The sequence below is a fragment of the Rhea pennata genome, chromosome 1, assembly GCF_028389875.1.
Source record: "Rhea pennata isolate bPtePen1 chromosome 1, bPtePen1.pri, whole genome shotgun sequence".
NCBI classification, from domain to species: Eukaryota; Metazoa; Chordata; class Aves; order Rheiformes; family Rheidae; genus Rhea; species Rhea pennata.
In genome coordinates this window covers 201,634,099-201,651,606 of record NC_084663.1, presented here as the reverse complement: position 1 = coordinate 201,651,606, position 17,508 = coordinate 201,634,099, and the positions used below count along the sequence as shown (strand labels likewise).

The window sequence follows — 17,508 nt, the reverse complement described above, 5'->3', positions numbered from 1 at the left end:
CACGAGTTCTGGTTCACTGAAGGGCTTCGCGTCAGCGCGGTGCGGGCGGGCAACAGTCGGAGCGAGGCGCCGGGGCCCACGCTGCGGCGCGGTGGCAGCCGCGGGGCACCGGGGGCGAGACCACGGGCGTCCCGGCCGTGGGCTGCGCGCGGGGCGCGGCGAGCTGCGCCCGCGGCGCGGCGCGGCGGCGCCGGTGCGGGCGGGCGCGCGCAGGGGAGCTGCTCGGCGCAGGCTGCCTCCGTCGGATACGGTGCGGGCGGGCTCAGGAGGGGCGGAGCTGGCTGCGGAGAGCGGTGCGGGCGGGCGTAACTCAGAACTTTTGTTTGGTGTGTTGTGTGAGTTAGTTTCCGCCGCCGGGACAGAGGCGCCGGCCGGGCTGGGCCGGGCTCGGGGAAGCGCCGCACGCTCAGAGTTGTTTTGCCAGTTGCTGCTGCCGGGTTGGTTTCCCCGCTGAGGGGTAAGAGACAGCGGCGAGAGCAAGACGAGCCGCAGCCCGGGGAGCGGGGCATGCGGGGCCGGGAATCCGGGCTCTGAGTCGCCGAGCCCCGCGAGGGAAGCGCCGGGGGTCCCGCCGGAGCCATGGATCCCGGGCAGCCTCAGCCACAGCAGCCGCCGCAGGCAGCACAGCCCGCGACGCCGCAGCAGGCGCCGCCGCAGCCCCCGGGCGCGGTGTCGGGGGCCCCGGCTGGCGCGGCGCAGCCCCCGGGCGCGGGGCCGCCGCCGGCCGGGCACCAGATCGTCCATGTGCGGGGCGACTCGGAGACCGACTTGGAGGCGCTCTTCAACGCCGTGATGAACCCCAAGGGCGCCAACGTGCCGCACACGCTGCCCATGCGGCTCCGCAAGCTGCCCGACTCCTTCTTCAAGCCGCCCGAGCCCAAGGCCCACTCCCGCCAGGTGAGGGGGAGGGAGCGCCGGGCCGGGCCGGGCCGCGGGCGGGCGGCGGCGCCGGGCCGCCCGCCGCCGAGCTCCTCCCGGGGGAGGCGTGCGGGGGAGGGGGCCGCGGGCGGGCGGGAACCCGCCCCTCCCGCGCGGCGGAGCCCGGGGAGGGGGCGCCGAGGCCGGGGCGCTCGGGGAGCGGGAGGGGGGTCGCTCGCTCTCCTCCTCGGGCCGCCCTGTGGGGGAGTCCTGCTCCCTCCTCCTCCTCCTCCCCCCCCCCCCCCCCGCCTTATTTGTTCTCCACAGAGCGCTGCGGGGGGAGGGGGCGGCGTCGTGCGGCGCCTCAGGGCGCTGAGCGGCGGCGGGGCGGCCGTTGGTGACCGTTGGCTCCGGCCCGGCCGGCGGCGGCGGGGCCTGCGGCCCCACATCCGCTGGGCGGCGAGCCCCATGGCCGTCTGCGGGCCGGGCTGCGCGCGGGGCGGGAGAGGGAGGGAGGGAGAGAGCGGGGCCCCCGCGCGTCCGGCCGTGCCGGGGGAGGGGGCTGCGGAGGCCGTGCCAACCCCCAACATGGATGTGGCCGCGCCACCATTTCGCCGCTGCGCCGGGCGGGGCAGCGGCAGCGGCGGGAGCCGTCCCCGCCGTCGGGGGCGAGTTCCGCGGCGCGGCGCTTCGCCTGCGCCCAGGCGCCGCCGAGCCTGGCTGCGCCGAGGGTCCCGCGTGTGCGCGGCGGGCGGGCGCGCGCATCCCGCGCGGCGGGGCGCGTCTCCGCCGCCCGCGGTGCCGGCGCAGCAAGACATGTCGGACGGGGCCAGCGCCGAGGCGCTACCAGCGTTTGATCTCTCGGCAGAGTGACTTCTGTGCCAAGACCGAAGTGTTGGTGCAAATATGACTAAAAATCAATGTTCAGGCTGCTATTACTAACTTTTTGGAAAGAGGCTGTGCCTACTGGAGTGTTTTTATTAAGTAATGAACTCTGTTGCTAAGCTTTAAAATAGGTTTTATTATTGGCTATTGTCACTTTATCTATGTAGCCAGTAGGAGTGAAACTTGCTCTGTGTACTGGTGCCTGGTGCTCTTGTTGTTAAGGGTCTGTCAACATTTCCGTTATTAAACTTCTATTTTGAAGGATTTATAACTTGGCTTCAGAAGTTTACTCCAGGCTGAACCTTGGCGCATACTCTCTTAGCCTAGGAGCTAATTCATTTTCCAAATACTCGAAAATCAGTCTGGCCTTTATATTGTAAGACTGAAAGCAAAATAGAAAGGGGTGGGGCTGAGTCGCTTCTGTAGTTTTGTTTGCTTCTGAGTTGTAGATCTTTGAATTGCCGAATAAAAATCATATTGTTTCATCAGGATTAATAACATACTGAAATCCATTGAAGAATAATAAAGTTATTACACAGATTTTATTCAAGTTGCACAAGTTTTATCACAGTTTTGTTATGCCCAGCACCGGTATACAGTCATCTACTACTTGTTGCTGTGTCTTGTTAAATGCAGTAAATGCAGCTAAATGGCTCTCTTATTTGAAATGCAATGATACTCATACAGCATGTACTTTTAAGCTTAGTGTTATCTTGCTTGTGGATATTACTCTACATCTGTAATGCACGCAGCTTAGTTGGATTATTGTTCCTTGTACCAGTTGATGGTTCGTTTAAAATACAAACTTAAAAATCCATCTGAAACTAGAAAATCGCTTGTTTCATTGTTGACTATCTTTTAAATTAAGGCTGCCTTTTTTGTTCATTTGTATCATAAAAATAACAGAAAAAAGTCTTTAGATTTCTGTAATTCCTTCTTTCTGTTTCTCAACACTAAAAGCACCTTAAATTCAAGTGAGTTGTAGCTTGCACATTTTATTAATGTAATGCTAGTTCTTTGAAATACACTTCCAGTTTAATATATGAAGCTTTTTGCTCGTATACAGACTTAATGAAACTTGGAAATGTCAGTCCCTGTAAGACTGCATAAATGGGGCCTCATGTATGGTGCAATACATTGTGCAGAGAGGTGTGGCAAGGGCTGATATGTGCAACTTATTATAGGTGTCCGTGTTGTTCTAGTGTATCTGCAAAAAGAGCTAATTTGTTAATATCTGTAAAAATCAGTATTACTTAAACCCAGTTTTGAAAGCTGCTCTTCTGTTTTCTGGTGGACACCTATCTGCTGATGAAGAAGTTCTGCTGGCAGCTTTCTGGTGAGGAGTTTTGTGAGTCATTCTGATTGACTGGTTAAACAGTGCCGAAGCTTTGCTTTGGATAAAGCATGAGCAAACTGTTTATAAGCCGCACATACTCTTGAAGTGCAGTTTGTGTGAGATTTAGGAAGTCTTGTGTTCAGTCTCGCATAGTATCTTTATGGCAGAATTCAGTAGTTGTTCCTCCCTTGGAACTGCCTGGTGTCAGCGGGCAGAGTTCTTTGTTGCTGCTCTGCTTGTGTAACTGTTTAAACCTGTGCAGAGGGTGTTTGTGTGGGGGTGTCCTTGTTCCCTTTCCTGCTTTTGAAAAGAATAGTGGGAAATAAACTCATCTGGCAGAAAGTGGGTACAATGGTAATGGGGTGCAGTTCAGTGATGAGCTATGTAATTAATGTTCTGTATTAGGTCTTCTGACTGGGTACATGATTTTGTTTGAACTTTTACTAGGTAGAAAGAACCTTAATTTTCAAAATAAAACTAAATGCAATTAGAAAATACTTAGAGTTAATATTTTTTTGACTTATACAAGAGCTTTTATGACACTAATTAACCAACCTGCTTTGAGGCTCTCCTGAACAGCAGCAGCTGCAAAACAAACAGAACTTTAAAATGGCCACCTTATGCATTTCTCTTGAAAGATTCCTATAAAGTGAAATGTCTTCCAACAGATGCATTTTTGCTGAAATACAAAAGTCTTAATGGAAATAATTTCACTCCTGACAGGCCAGCACTGATGCAGGGACTGCAGGAGCCCTGACTCCTCAGCATGTCCGAGCTCATTCCTCTCCAGCATCACTGCAGCTGGGGGCTGTTTCTCCAGGGACGCTTACACCTTCTGGAGTAGTGACTGGTGCTGGAGCTCCATCTTCTCAACATCTCCGCCAGTCTTCATTTGAGATCCCTGATGACGTACCTTTGCCACCAGGTTGGGAGATGGCTAAGACACCGTCTGGCCAGAGATACTTTCTTAAGTAAGTAAAACATGTTTTGAGTTAGCTGTATCTCTGCATTTTACAATCTTTGAATTTTAGTTACATTCAGTGTGTTTAAAATAATGTATTTTTAAAAGTCCTAATTTTCAGTAGGAGAGGAGATCCTGCCACTTCAGTATTTCTCCAATTTCAATTCTGCTGTTTCTGAAAATTGTATCTGACTTTGTGAATATTTATCCTATCTTAGTTGAAGAATTCTGCCCATTATATTATATACTAAAATTTAGTGAAATGCACAGAGATTTTTCAGCACTGTGGCTGTTGGATTTGTTGGATCTTGCTAGAGTTCTCGTTCAGGTCAAAATACATTTTGCCTTTTTTTTTATGATACACTTATGAAAAAACAGTAACTTTGGATGCTGTTGGAGTGAGAATATGTCAGAAAGACTTAGATTTTTTTTTTATAAGTGAAGTGGTGTAAGGATATAGTCAAAACATTTCTGTCTACTCTGTGAGGAAATGAATTAATATATGCGTTTGATTGTGGTACTTGGGTCTGTAACTCTTAAAACTCATCTGCATTTCCTGCAGTGAAAGGGAAATTGCAGAACTTTTAATGTTGTTTTTTGTTCCTACAGCTGTAGTTTTTTCACACAGTAAAATTAGTATCACCTTTTCTATAATTGAAGAGAGGTTGCACATGCCAACCATCTGACACACAATCCATCAGGGAGCATTTTCTTTTATGCTGTATAGTTTCCTAACACAGCAGGAGCCTGTCCTCTTTTTCAGAAAGTGTGCCCACCAAGACACATAATTGGCCCTCAAGTATTTTGACTATATTTTTGAATATTTTGTTCAACTGGAAGGCTCTAAATAATCCATTATATGTTGTTTTCAGGGCTGGGAGAAGGGAGGAGCAGCACAGTATGTTATTTATATAAAACATGTTTCAGCCAAGTAAAACATCTGTATTCTTACCTTTCTTGCTAAAACATCATTGTTAGTAATACGTGCATTTGATTGAAGTATTTGGGTTTGTAGCTTTTAAAGCGAATCTACGTTGTCTGCAATGAAAATGGAAATTGCCAAACTTTTAAAACTTCCTTGTTTGTAGAGCAGTAATGTTTTCACATAGTGAAATTAGCATCACTTTGCTTTCTTTTCTTTTCTCTCTCTCTCTCTCTCTCTCTCTTTTTTAATCAAAAGGAGCTTACACAAGTGGCAGTCAGTGGCATAATTTGAGCTTGAAAGTTACTTTTTAAACACTGTCATTCTGTGTTAGGAATATGAAATGAGCATTAGCTAAAGAGGTTGAAACTGCAATATTTTTTGTGTGAAATTTAACAAATACATGCTAGAATGTGAGATCTTCAGCGGACATAAACAGAATTACTTGGAGCTGTGTAAGTTTATATTGTATGAAAACTCGCTCATTGGGCCTTGAGAAAAGCACAGAATGAGTTTAGAAATGAAAAGCAAACTTTGTTTTGACTGTGCTAGTGAGAGCTCTTAAAGAATAGCTTATAAAACATGAACACTATTTGATTTGTAAGTTGCATTGTCGCAAGTGTTTATTTTTGCTAATGCTTTAGATTTTACAGAAAGAGTGTAGCTGTTTAAGAGCTGCAAAATTTCTTTACACTCTTAAAATTGATATTTTAATTATGCGCATTCAGGTGAAATCAGAGGGAAGGATTTGATCTTGGAAAGCTTTTCTACAGTTTCGTTATTACCACAGAAAATCTTTTCCTTTTTTTCTGAAAGTTTTTTTTTTTGTCTTTTCTTGGTGTCCTGGTATCCATTTCAAAGGGTCAGGTTTCAGCAAGAACAATAAAGAGCCTGAGACTGGAAAGTACACACAAGTCTGGCAAACTCATCTGCATGAGCAAGATCGTTTGTTCTCAAGCAGACATCCAAAGTAAATGATTGAAAGAGCTGCTAGCTGTGAAGGATGTGTCTTGAAGGGGAAAGGAGTGGAAACAAACCAGGTTATTAGGAAGAAAAATAAAGGCTGTACTTTTTGAACCTCTCCCTGCTGGGTCACATGCTGACCTTGGGAGATTTTAAACAGCTTAATGGGCTGTTTTCTTTTGGCTTTCCTTGGGTGATGCTGTGGTATGAGAGCGTTTAATGAGGACAATTCTGAAGGCTGTGTTCACACTTGTTCACACTTGAACATTTGTTGAAAGATTGTGTAGTACTATCTACAGGTGAGATCCACTTCATTGGGGTTCATAAAGATTTACAGAAATGATACGCTTCAAGTATAAGAAAAATGTTTACTTTGTGTGACTAAGAAATTCAAAGAAATTTAAGAATTATTTTTAAAAAGTGAATTTATATTTCAGAAGTGGCTTATGGTAGCTTTTTTTCAGTGTTAAGTTCCATCTCATACCTACAAGCCTGCTAAAACTTGTATCTTCTCTGGCTATCCATTAAGCTTTTGCTCCAAGTGAGTACATCTGAGCGAGTACTCAGATTCCTGATGCTAAATACATTTAACATGGTTCCTTCTACCATATGCAGATTTTTGGTCTCTAGTCCAAGTAATCAATTTTTTGTTGGGTTGGCTGCGCTGTTCTTTGTTTCCATTTGCTCTGCTCTGTAGCCACTCCATGAACAGTCTGGTAATCAGGCTCTAGAAGGATCTTTGCAGAATAGTTACCTACAGTATTAGATTTTTTCCAGATGTCAGTAAGCCTTATGGTTATAGTTATGATAATATACTATACTGCAAACAGAAAAATACAAAAATGAGTACTATACTTAATACAGTAAAGAATATAGTCTGTAATTAGTGGGTCAAACAGTGCATGTATATTAGTTCACGTAAAGATGAAAAATAGCATGTGGGGGGAGAAAATATGGTCAAATAACTGTACATGAGTGTGCACAAACACGCACTTACTTGGCCAGACAAATATTTTATATACATAAATACTAAAAAGAGTGTGAGAGTAGTAGTGTAGGGTCTGATCCAGATTTGTTCCTGTAAATCAGCCTGTCATCTAGATAAATAGACCCCTTTATATATGAATACCCAACATATGATTTGACAGAATTCCACTCATTAATGTTCATCTCACTGTTATGAGTAGGACTCTTGAGTATAACTTTCCGTTAGTGAAAATGTAGATGATTTCGAACAGTGAGTTAAGACATGCTTGCTACAGCTGGTAAAACTAAATTTGTTTTTTTAATTGAAATTGCTACTTAAATAGAGCTCATTAGTTAAGACTTGCCTGGTTAGTAAGTGTCCTCTCTGAGTCATCAGAACACTGCTGTGTGGTATACTTTAGCCCATTCTTAAGCATGCTGTAAAGAAAACTTGCTTGGTTTGTGTGGAGATGTCATCTGCATTGCTTTTTAACCACTTCCTGTTCGCCAGCTGCTGGTTGACATTTCAGTGAACTATGGAGAATGACTACTGAATCACTCTCTGGGCAGAAGATAATATGCCATAGTAGTAGCAGACAACAACTTGCAGGAAAAATAGTCTGTTAAACTTCGGCTCGATTTTAGAATTAACATTGTGTCATTTTAACTTACTGTTAGGCTTTTAATTACTACAAAGGTGATGCAGTATCTCTTTTCATCTTGCAGTGTGAGGAAAAGTTAACTGATTGTCCAGCAAACAGTCTTGTAATTACTTTTCCTACAGGAAGTAGTTCTTGCAACCAGTTTATCAACAACTTCCTATTTTTTCTGTGAAGTGTTGAATGACTTCCTGAAGGAGGCCAAGGTGGTTTTCATTAGTGTCTGTGGGTGTGTTGGAGGTGTTTACCCATCTGGCAGAAACCTTAAAAATGGATTATTGTTACACACTTCTCAAGTGCTTTGTAAAGAGGTATGGATAAGTGCTACTTTGGATAGTGTGAAACCAAGTCATTCTGAGGTAATGGGGTGGTTTTTTTTAATTTCTCTCGTGACCCAGTGTGTACAAGAGTATTATTTTATACATGGAGAAAAAAGCCAAGAGTATTGCATTTCTCTCACATCCCTGTCTAGAATGCCCCCCGCACACCCAACCACCCAATGTTCTCCCCCCCTACAGCCAAAGAAACCTTAGTTTTCCAAGGCGCAAAATGTTTATTGGATACTTTGCTGTCACTGTAGTATACGCCTTAATTTACTGGGGAAATGCATTTTCAGAATTATCATTTTATGGGAGTTCTTGTGTTTTTGGTTCAATAGTTCAGGCTGACTTGGCATTAAAAGAATTATGTTATTGGAGACCAAAACTGCAATCAATTCTTTTGATGGGTTTGACTACAAGCAGTAGAAGATTTTTTCTATTTGTTCAGTTTAATAAGTCCAATAAAATAATTTTGTTTTTATATTGATGATTCTTGACTATTAAAATATTCACAAGATCAATACTCTACCCAAAAATATCCTTGAGATCCGTGCGGGGGAAAATGGGCACTGGCAATTTCAGAACATAGCTAAGAAAAGAAATATTAACTCAAATGATTTAAGTCAAACACACTGTGATATGTTTTTTTACAGTTAGGATTTTTGGTAGTGGAAGATGGTCATAGTTCTAAGCGTATAACCTTCTTTCTACCTTTTAGCTGAATAGTCTTTAAATCTGTTCTGTGAAATGATGTTGATATAAACCATCTTGAATCTGGACTTACACTAAAGATTTCCTTGCCTTTGAAAGGGAGGAGGAACAGGAAAGACACCTGCCTGTCTATCTTAGTAGCGAAGCTGAGCTGGGAAGAGGGTGAAAGTGTACCTGCAGTCCTCTGAAGAGAATTTGCAGCTAGGTTAGTAGGTGGGCATAAGTGGAAAGAATAGCACACAGTACTTGAATGCTTGGTTTTGTTTTGTTTAAGAAAAACTGCGAATGTAATGATAGTATATTTGCATTCAATAACCTACAATACAAATAATTTAAAAAAAATCAAAAAACAGTTTAAGAGATGTGACTTAAGATCAAATAAAAAACCTGTACTTTTTATTAATATATTTTCATTTACTTACAAATATATTGCTATTAATTTTCTTCAGAAGAAAATAATTTGTATTTTTCCCTCAATGTTATGTGGCAGTTAATTGTAAGATAATCAATTTAAATATTCGTGAGCATTTCCTTTGCTATTTTTAATAGGCTATTAAAATAGTCATAAGATCAATAGTCTGCACCTTTTCTCACAAAGGTTTTTCCTTTCATTATCTCACAGAAACAATCTTTGTGCTATGTAGTGTCTGATTCTGTGCTTACTGAAATTTTCTCATGAATTCTATAAAGCACCAGATCGAGTTTTTATTGAGAGCTAGTAATGCTGTAGTGGAGAATAGGCTGGCTATAGAAAATACAACTTGACGAATATAATTCTTACAAATCTAAATAAGGTGTGAGTACATACACTTGAGAGAGAAAGTAATGGCATACTTGGAAAATTAAGATTGTATTAGCACTGTTTTCATTAAGGTGGAAGAACATGGCTGTTTCAGTTGGCAAAAATATAAAACAATCTTTCAGCTTCCTTATGGATTTGATCAAAATTATTTCCGATTTAGCTGTCGAGCATGCCAGTGTAGTGTGTTCTTTATATACTTACATATATAATACTGTTTTACAGCAATGCTTTCATATTTCCTGGATCAAATTTAAGATCAGTTTTATCTTACTGTGGTTTGAAGTACATTGCAATATACTAAAAACTACCATTGTCACGTAGATTTTTACTTACTAGTGTTTTACAAAGAGAAATCTTAGAGTCTCTGTGGTCAGTAATAGGAAGAGGCTTCTCATAAGGTTTAAGGAAAAATTTATATTTAAGAAGATATTTCTGCTATTCTGCTTTTTAAAGATTGGGTCAGGCTGTGTTTGCTTAAAAGTAGTAGTAGCGTGAAGTCTATGTGAGCAGTTAGTGCCACCATGGAACCACTTCTGTTTGCGCAGGTCTTGACCTCTTCTAAAGACAAACAAGAATCTGATATAAATCAGGATGAGTGTCTTCTGGGCTCCCTTATCCCTTCCCCTTTCCTCTTCTGAATGCTAAAGATGACAAAGAATTATAGCTATTATAGCTGATTTTTCTTCCTTTCTTCTTTTTTTGTAGTCATCTGGTTTGTAACATAGGATAATCTGCAACTCATCAGTCACATCATGGAAATTGCTTGCCACTCAATAGAAAGCAGTACAAAAAGGATGTTAATTTGAGAGTTTCCATTGAAAGAAGACAGGCGTTACACCCCCACCCCCCATTTTTTGCAAAAGAATATTTCTAATGGGTTAGTGCAATTAGATTCTGATCAATGATGTATGAGGCACAAATCATGCCTACTTTTACAAGTTTCATCTCTTACTATCCTATCTTTTCATTTTTGTAAAGAAACAAATCAGTAGCTATAAAATTCCAAATACAAAAACTTCATTTACACTTTGCTCAATTTCCTTTTACAATTTTGGCACAACAGCTGCAAATTCCTAAAAGTTGACACAGCAAGCAAAGTGGATTTTTCACTGAGTTTATCCATTTTTACAGCAGACTTGCAGAGAAATTAATGTAAGAGAAAATAAAGGATGTGCTGAAACGTGACTGCAGATCTAAATTGCGTCACATACAAAATGAAAGCAGAATGGTCGTTCCTAGTTTGCTCCCAAGTAGTATTTCCACATATCAGACCTAAGGAATTATTGGATGATGCGCAGGAGAACAAGATCTGTTACTCAGGGCTGAGATACAAGATTGACTGTTGAAACTAGTCTGATATTAGCTGCAAGCAATTTCTATCAGACTCTTAGTTTAAAGTAGGATCCTCCCCTTCCTCCCAGCTAACCAAACTCTCCCCTCCTCAATGAGGTAAACAGCTATAGAGAGCTATTGGCCAAAAATACAGATGTTTCTCCTCTTTTTATATGTGGCCAGACCGCTGCATGTGTTTATCTTCATAGCTGGCAATGAATTCAGATGATGTAATTAGATTTAGTTTAACCTTTTGAAACAATTCTACATCTAATTTTATATTTTAGTATTTTGGTAAATTCCAGTGTATTTGTTCATACAAACATGCATATTCAGTAAAATTCTTTAATGATGGGACACACGAGCTTTCACTATTTGTGTAAATATTGCACCCTCTTTTAAGGTGATTTTTTTTGGGGGGGTTGTTTGTTTTTTAGACAGGCTGCTCAAGACTCTGTAAATCCTAAAATCTAAATGATTTAGTCTCTTCCTTTTGTAAATTCTGAAGAAAATTTCACTTAGTCGAATGCACAAAGTTTGCAGGGAACGTCTATGACTAGCGGTCCTCTGCTGGGAGCCCCTAGGATATGATCAGAATAGCTTTCAGTTGTCCTGAAAGACAGACAGAAATATCTGCAGGGGGAATTTTACAGCCTGGAGGTTTGCATTAAGGTCAAACAAATTTTGGGAGTTGCAGTTCTGTGTATAGGAATGTTAACAGCTAGATGCATTCTGTGATTCTGTAATGACAGGACATCCTCTCACAGATAGCTTGCTAAAACTTGTTTTATCTAAGGGTCTATTTGGAAACTTACCAGGTGTAATGTGTTTGTGTTTTTTGTTAAACATTTAAATGGGAATCTAAAGCATGGGAGAAATCTGTCATTGTTATGGTATCTGTTAGCTATTTTTTGCTAATTAAAATTGGAGTTTTTGGAGAACAGGTGTTTTGAAGTGCATGACTAGCCTGTGTCACTGTTTCATGGCCTCCTGAAGTGCTTCATGAAGTCTGTTTTAACACTGAGACTTGCTCAGCTGGTGTTTTAGCTGGTTTTAAACTAAGCTGCTTCAGGCTGTGTTTCAGGCAAGTATAGCTAGGTTTTCTAAATTGTTGGTTAAGTCAAGCTGATAATTTAAAGCTGCCTTGTGAAGTAAGACCTTTACCATATACTGCATGTCAGTCATGCCAGTTGCTAAGGAAACAAAGCTGTCTTGAAAACAATCTTGGACTTTGCTTTAATTTCTCTAATGAGACTTTGCTGTGTCATACTGAAAGACTGGATCTCTTGCTGAGACTCTGGCCTGCTGTTTGGTTGCTTAGATCAGTGTTAGCAGTAAGTTTAGTTATTGATTATTACTTTGTGGTTGTGAAGCCTACTTTTTTGCTGAACTGTTTTGTAGCAAAGTCAAATAAAGGTCATTTACTATTGCTAGTTTATCTCCAAAGAGTTCTGATTTATAGGGAGCTTTGCTGGAAGTCTGTCTGCACTAAGCTGGAGTTTATATAAATAGTATTACTGCTTTAAGAATGCCTTTCCATTTCTAATTAACTATTGTAATGAAATGTTAAGTAAACTTTTCCCCTTTTCTGGATGTGTTGTAAAATTACACATTTATGACATAATAAAACATTATCCGAAAGCAAACAAAAAAAACAGATTATATAGCCAAAATGGAATTCTTTGCGTAAAGAAAAAATTTCAACTCACTAGGTGACAATTTTGTAATTTAATATACCAAATATATTTTCTCAGAACTTCTCATTAAAAAAGAAAATCTTTTTCTGAGTTAATTGTTTTCACTTAAAAGCTTGATTGGCCATTCAAGTCCTCTGTAATTACTTTCATTCTAGCATTCATATAATCTGTTTAGAATGGTGAGAAGTAGAGTAAAAGACTTTTCCCCCCCCCATATTTACTGAGTCTTTTGATAATATAGTTGATAGACTGATACCCAATTTGCATGCCGTTCAGTTTCATTTGTGAAACTTTTGTCACAGTCAGACTAAACAGCATTGGAGGAGTTAAGGATATAAAATGTGATGTACTTACAAGGATGTAGTCTGAAGTATGAAAGGCTGTTATAAAGAAAAGATAAAATTAAAGATTACTGAAGAAAATGTTTCTTAGGGTGAGGGCTACTAAGAATGTGAAAAACTTTGTGGGATGAGTTTTACTGTTTGAAACGCTTAAGATTTAACCAGACTGGGTGCTAAACAATACAGAGTTGCATGTGTTTCCTTTGTTTAGAAGACACGGTCTTTAGCTTAAAAATGCATTTGTAATCTGAAATACGAAATACTGACTGCATGTAAAATATGTTTCTTCATATCTAGGTTGGTGGACTTGGAAGAATCTACTGTGCCCAGCTTTTCAGGCAGTTTTTAGAGGATTTTTTTTTTTAATGAGGAAGAACATACGCTTGTTTGAAGGGGAAAAAAATTACTGTACTTTAATTAGGATTTAGATGTCCATTGACTGTTTTGCTGGTCTTTTGGGTCAGGATGAATTTACTGCTGTAAAATGTTTGAAATGCTTACCAGTCTCCAGTGAAATCATTTAATAATACTGTTTCATGGTTATAGTGCTTTGCATAAGTGAACCTTACTAAACTAAAACTGCCTGTTTTTTAGTCTGTGTATTGATAAGTTGTTATAGAGCTTTTGGTTGGGTTGCTGATGACATATGTATTTTATCATCAGTGTAGGTCACTGCATTTTTCTACTTCTTTCCCTAAACACCATGCACTTAATTTCCACCTATGTATGCCACTTTAAGCTCGCAGGCTAGAGGAGTTTAACTGGTTTTTCAAGTTTTTAGTTCTTATGGGAATCTTACTTTGAAACTTAAAAATACTGTGTGTATCTTCTCTGAAATAAATCAGGCTTAAGATATTGGACCTAAATAATTATGAGATAAAAGAGGATAGCAATCTTCAAATTTGAAATCTTAAGAGAACTGTGATAATCTGGTTGTGGATTTTTGGTTTTGTCTTTTTTTTTTTTTTTTTTTTTTTTTTTTTTTTTTTTTTGCTGTAATGACTAATAAATGGAAAAATTCAGTTGGCTATTTCACAATATCCTGATAATTTAGTCACTAGCTAAGAATAAGACAGAGAAAATGTGAAACAGACCTTAGCTTAAACAGTTAATCCCTAACTTTTCAGCATTCTTATTAACAAGGTCAAAGGAAAACTTAATTATATTCTTAAACCTTATTTTGCTATTCAAATCTGCGTATTCCTTATTACACTGTTCGGAGAGTCTTGACGTGATCAGTTGTTTGTACTGTAGAGATTTGCTCTGGAACTTGAACAGCTCTTTGTTTGCTTAGTGAATTAAATGTCAGTTGTGCATGGTAATGTTTGCAGGAGAAAAATGATTCTTAATTCAATTTAGAAATCAACTTCTGATGTTAAGGCTCTGCTTGAACGTGAGTGTTTGGGGAGGTGGTGGGGGTTTCTGTTGGTGCAGCTATTTGTGTGCCTTTTGCTTAGGGTTGCAGTTTGAATCCTGTTTGTGCAGTGATGGTGAACAACTTAGACATTGCATGTGAACTTTAATTGATTCCTCCACTCTGCAGTGCTGTTGGAGTGGGAGTGTAGACCCTTGGCTGTGCCAAGTTTTGCCCTTTTAAAATGTCTTCAAATGCTTGCTATGTGAAACTAAGAGGATGGGATCTTGAACACTTTCTAAATTAAGGTAACATCTAGCATCAAATAGTTGAGGGAGTTGCAATGAAGTGAAGATTGCCAATAACTGATACATTTTTTTGTAAAGAAATATATTTGAAAAAATCTTCTAACCTCCTAAAATATCATTTGAGTTTGCTTAAAAAAAGAGAAAACTATACTACAGTAGTTCATACTCTGTAGAGAGTTTGAGCCCTTTTAAACTTTTCTTTTTGTGCATGCTGTACAAGTTTATTTTTGTGGAATATATTGGAAACACAGGAGATTCTGGTGCTGATACTTCTTGCTTTACCAATAAGTGCACATAATTTGCCTATAATGTTGTAAAATTCTTTGCATGGAAGGTGTGTGTGCAGTTGTACCATAATTCTTTTACTTAAGAAGTGTCTGAAATAACTGGCACCCACCTACTTCTAATAAAAATATATTTAGTCTGTACTGCCTTCGCTTGCAGTTGTGATACGAAGTTAAAAGAGAGAGCTTAAAATGCTATAACCATTCAGTTACTTACCACTGCTGAAAAAACATTCAGCCCCATTTACCATATGCCAGTAGGAATGCACGTACTTCCTTTGTCTTTTTATTTAGTCAGACTGCAAGATACACCTTGAAGTTTCTGTGCTGTAAAAATAAGTAAATACACAGCACGTTTCTGTGTTGCACAAGATGTAATCTAGTTGTTGAATTCCAGCTAAACTCCTTTGCCCGTTTTGTGAGGTGCAGAAAATAGAATTAAGATGCACATTCCTGGAAGCAGTTATTTATCAAATTGTTGAGTATAAAAAAGAAGGTATACTGCAGTGCAGTAGCAACTGATGCTGTCCCATTGTTGTGCTTTGTAAAACAATTCTTTTCATCTTCATTTGCACTGGTAGCTTTTTAGGAAAAAGAGCTAGTAGCTCTTTAGTAAGTTTAGCATATCACTTGCATACCATTTGAGGTAATATTAGTACCTGTCAAGGTTCAGTATCTTTGCTTATGCTGCTTTGCTCATGCTTCTACATAGCATTTCAGATCAGCTGAAAATTCGTTAGCTGTTACCTCTGATGTGGATTATAGAGTCAATATTTGGCTTTTGGGGAACACCGCAAGGCTGAAATGAAGAGTTAAAGGTGATGCAATGTTGTTTCTTCTTGGTATCTTTTGTGTAATACAGCTAGAGTATATGTATATTACAATTACACAAAGGAAAAAATCAGAAGATGATGTGCATCCAAAGTGGAGATAGAAACAGGAACCCTAGCAGCTGTGAGGCAGGAGTCATGTTATGTTTTTCTCCCCAAATCTTCACCTGCAGTTCCTAAGCAGATGTTCCAGCCATGACTTCTTAAAACTTTGCAAATATTAGGCCCTTCCAGCATTGTCCTTGTATGGGAGCTTGCTGTTTGCATCTCGCTAGATATGGCCGTACTGATTCAGACCAAGTTTAGACAGAGTTTGGCCTGGACAAGGTCTGAATCAGTATCTTTTCTTCAGTAGTAGTCACAAGCATACCTCTAGGGATGACTAAGAACAGGGCAAGCATGTATAACACTTTTCCTGAGTTTATCTCAGCTACGAATCTTTTCCCTGAGTGCTCTCAACTTCCAGCTGCTCTCAGTTCAGGAAGTTTTCTGAGCCAGGAGTTTTCTGAGCCAGGTGTGGTTTCTGTCTGTCTGGTGGTTCTCTCGTGCAAGGCTTGTTGCCCTGTCTTCTCTTCAACCCATGCAAACTTTTAGTCTCTACAGCATGCTTTGGCAAGGAGTTTCACTGATCTGCTACCCACTGCACAAAGTGACTCTTTCTGTTTTAAGCCTGGTTTTCATCAGCTTCATTTAGTGGTGCTTGGTTCTTATTTTGGAAGTGACAGTGAACAGTTGATACCTATCTGTGGTGCTCAAGATTAGTATCTTTTCCTCTTTATTTATTTTTATTTTCTTTTTTGAAACCTGAGGAGTCCTAACTTGCTGGAACTTTCTGAGATAGAAGCTTTTCTTAAGTCAGCCCTGTAGCCCTTTTGTGAGTCTCTTCCAGTTTTTGTATGTTATTTTTTCAGATGAAAGGCTCAGAATGTTATACATCATTCATTATTCTAAATCTTTAACTTGAAAAAATATATTCGGTGTATTCTTTCTGCTGCTTATTGACTCTTCACTCAGTAGGGTTCTTCTGCAGTTTTTTGCAGTCAGCAATTGACTATGAGTAAATATATATTATTGTTAGACTTTGTCATAATTCTGCTCTCCTTTTTCCAGCATAGATCCCAGTGTAGACCCCTGTAAAAGTTGACTGGAGGCCTGCCTCTGTTGCAAAAGCTACTGATTTCTACCTCCTGTCTTTGATACTATTAATTGTTTGTTCATGTCAAGTTACGGCCTATCCTTGCCCTGTAACTTCTTTGTTTTCTTAAAACCCTGCTGTTCCTAATCAGATTTAGTCATCAAGTTTTGAAAATTAATGACTGTTGTTATAGGTGAGCTGTTTGCTGTGTCTCCAGAAGTGAAGTATTCCTTATGAACTTTGGGATGCAAATACTTCTGTTGGTACATTCATCTTGAAAGAAAAAGTTCTTCTGTACTTTCTTCCAGCTTATGTCTGGGATCTACTCCAACAAAAACGAAGTATGTTTGTGTGATAAAGTGATGTTTGTGTATATCATTTAAAAAAATTCCAAGAGATTCAATTTTAGAATAAAATATCTCAACGGCTGATAGTACATGTGTAGGCTGGGCTTTTTTCTTCTCTCTCTCTCTTTTTTTTTTCTTTTTTTTCTTTTTTAATTGAATGGATAGGTTGTTACAGAACTAAACATACCAAGGTATTTGGAAGACAAGTTAATGTTTCTTCATATACTCAGTTAGCTCCAGTAATTCCAGTAATCTTTGTTTTTTAATGATGCTTTGGAATTGTCATTTCATATCTTAGTTTGAATTTAGTTATAAGCTAGTTACTGTCAGTACTGTGCCTCACCTCTTAATATCCAGTACAGATACTTACACCATATTTTCTGTGCTGTGTAATATGTCTACATGTCAAGACAGTAAGTAAACAGTACAGTAACCAGAAGCAGAGTATTTGGCACTCGGATTTGTGTTATTTTAGATTGCTAACTTGATCTGGTGAC

General features: G+C 40.1%; 1 protein-coding gene across 8 annotated transcripts in view; it reads left to right on the top strand.

Moving 5' to 3' along the window:
* Window positions 1-307: 307 nt before the first annotated feature.
* YAP1 (Yes1 associated transcriptional regulator) overlaps window positions 308-17,508 on the top strand; it is a 95,706-nt gene continuing 78,505 nt past the window's right edge. For 4 of the 8 annotated variants that reach the window (XM_062567286.1, XM_062567284.1, XM_062567285.1 and 1 more), the window contains exons 1-2: window positions 310-897; window positions 3,803-4,050. In XM_062567286.1, coding sequence (XP_062423270.1) covers window positions 580-897; window positions 3,803-4,050 — 566 coding nt within the window. In that variant the 5' untranslated portion in view covers window positions 310-579. Of the gene's footprint in view, window positions 898-3,802; window positions 4,051-17,508 lie in introns of all 8 variants that reach the window. The other 4 variants (XM_062567288.1, XM_062567287.1, XM_062567291.1 and 1 more) reach the window with 2 other exon arrangements.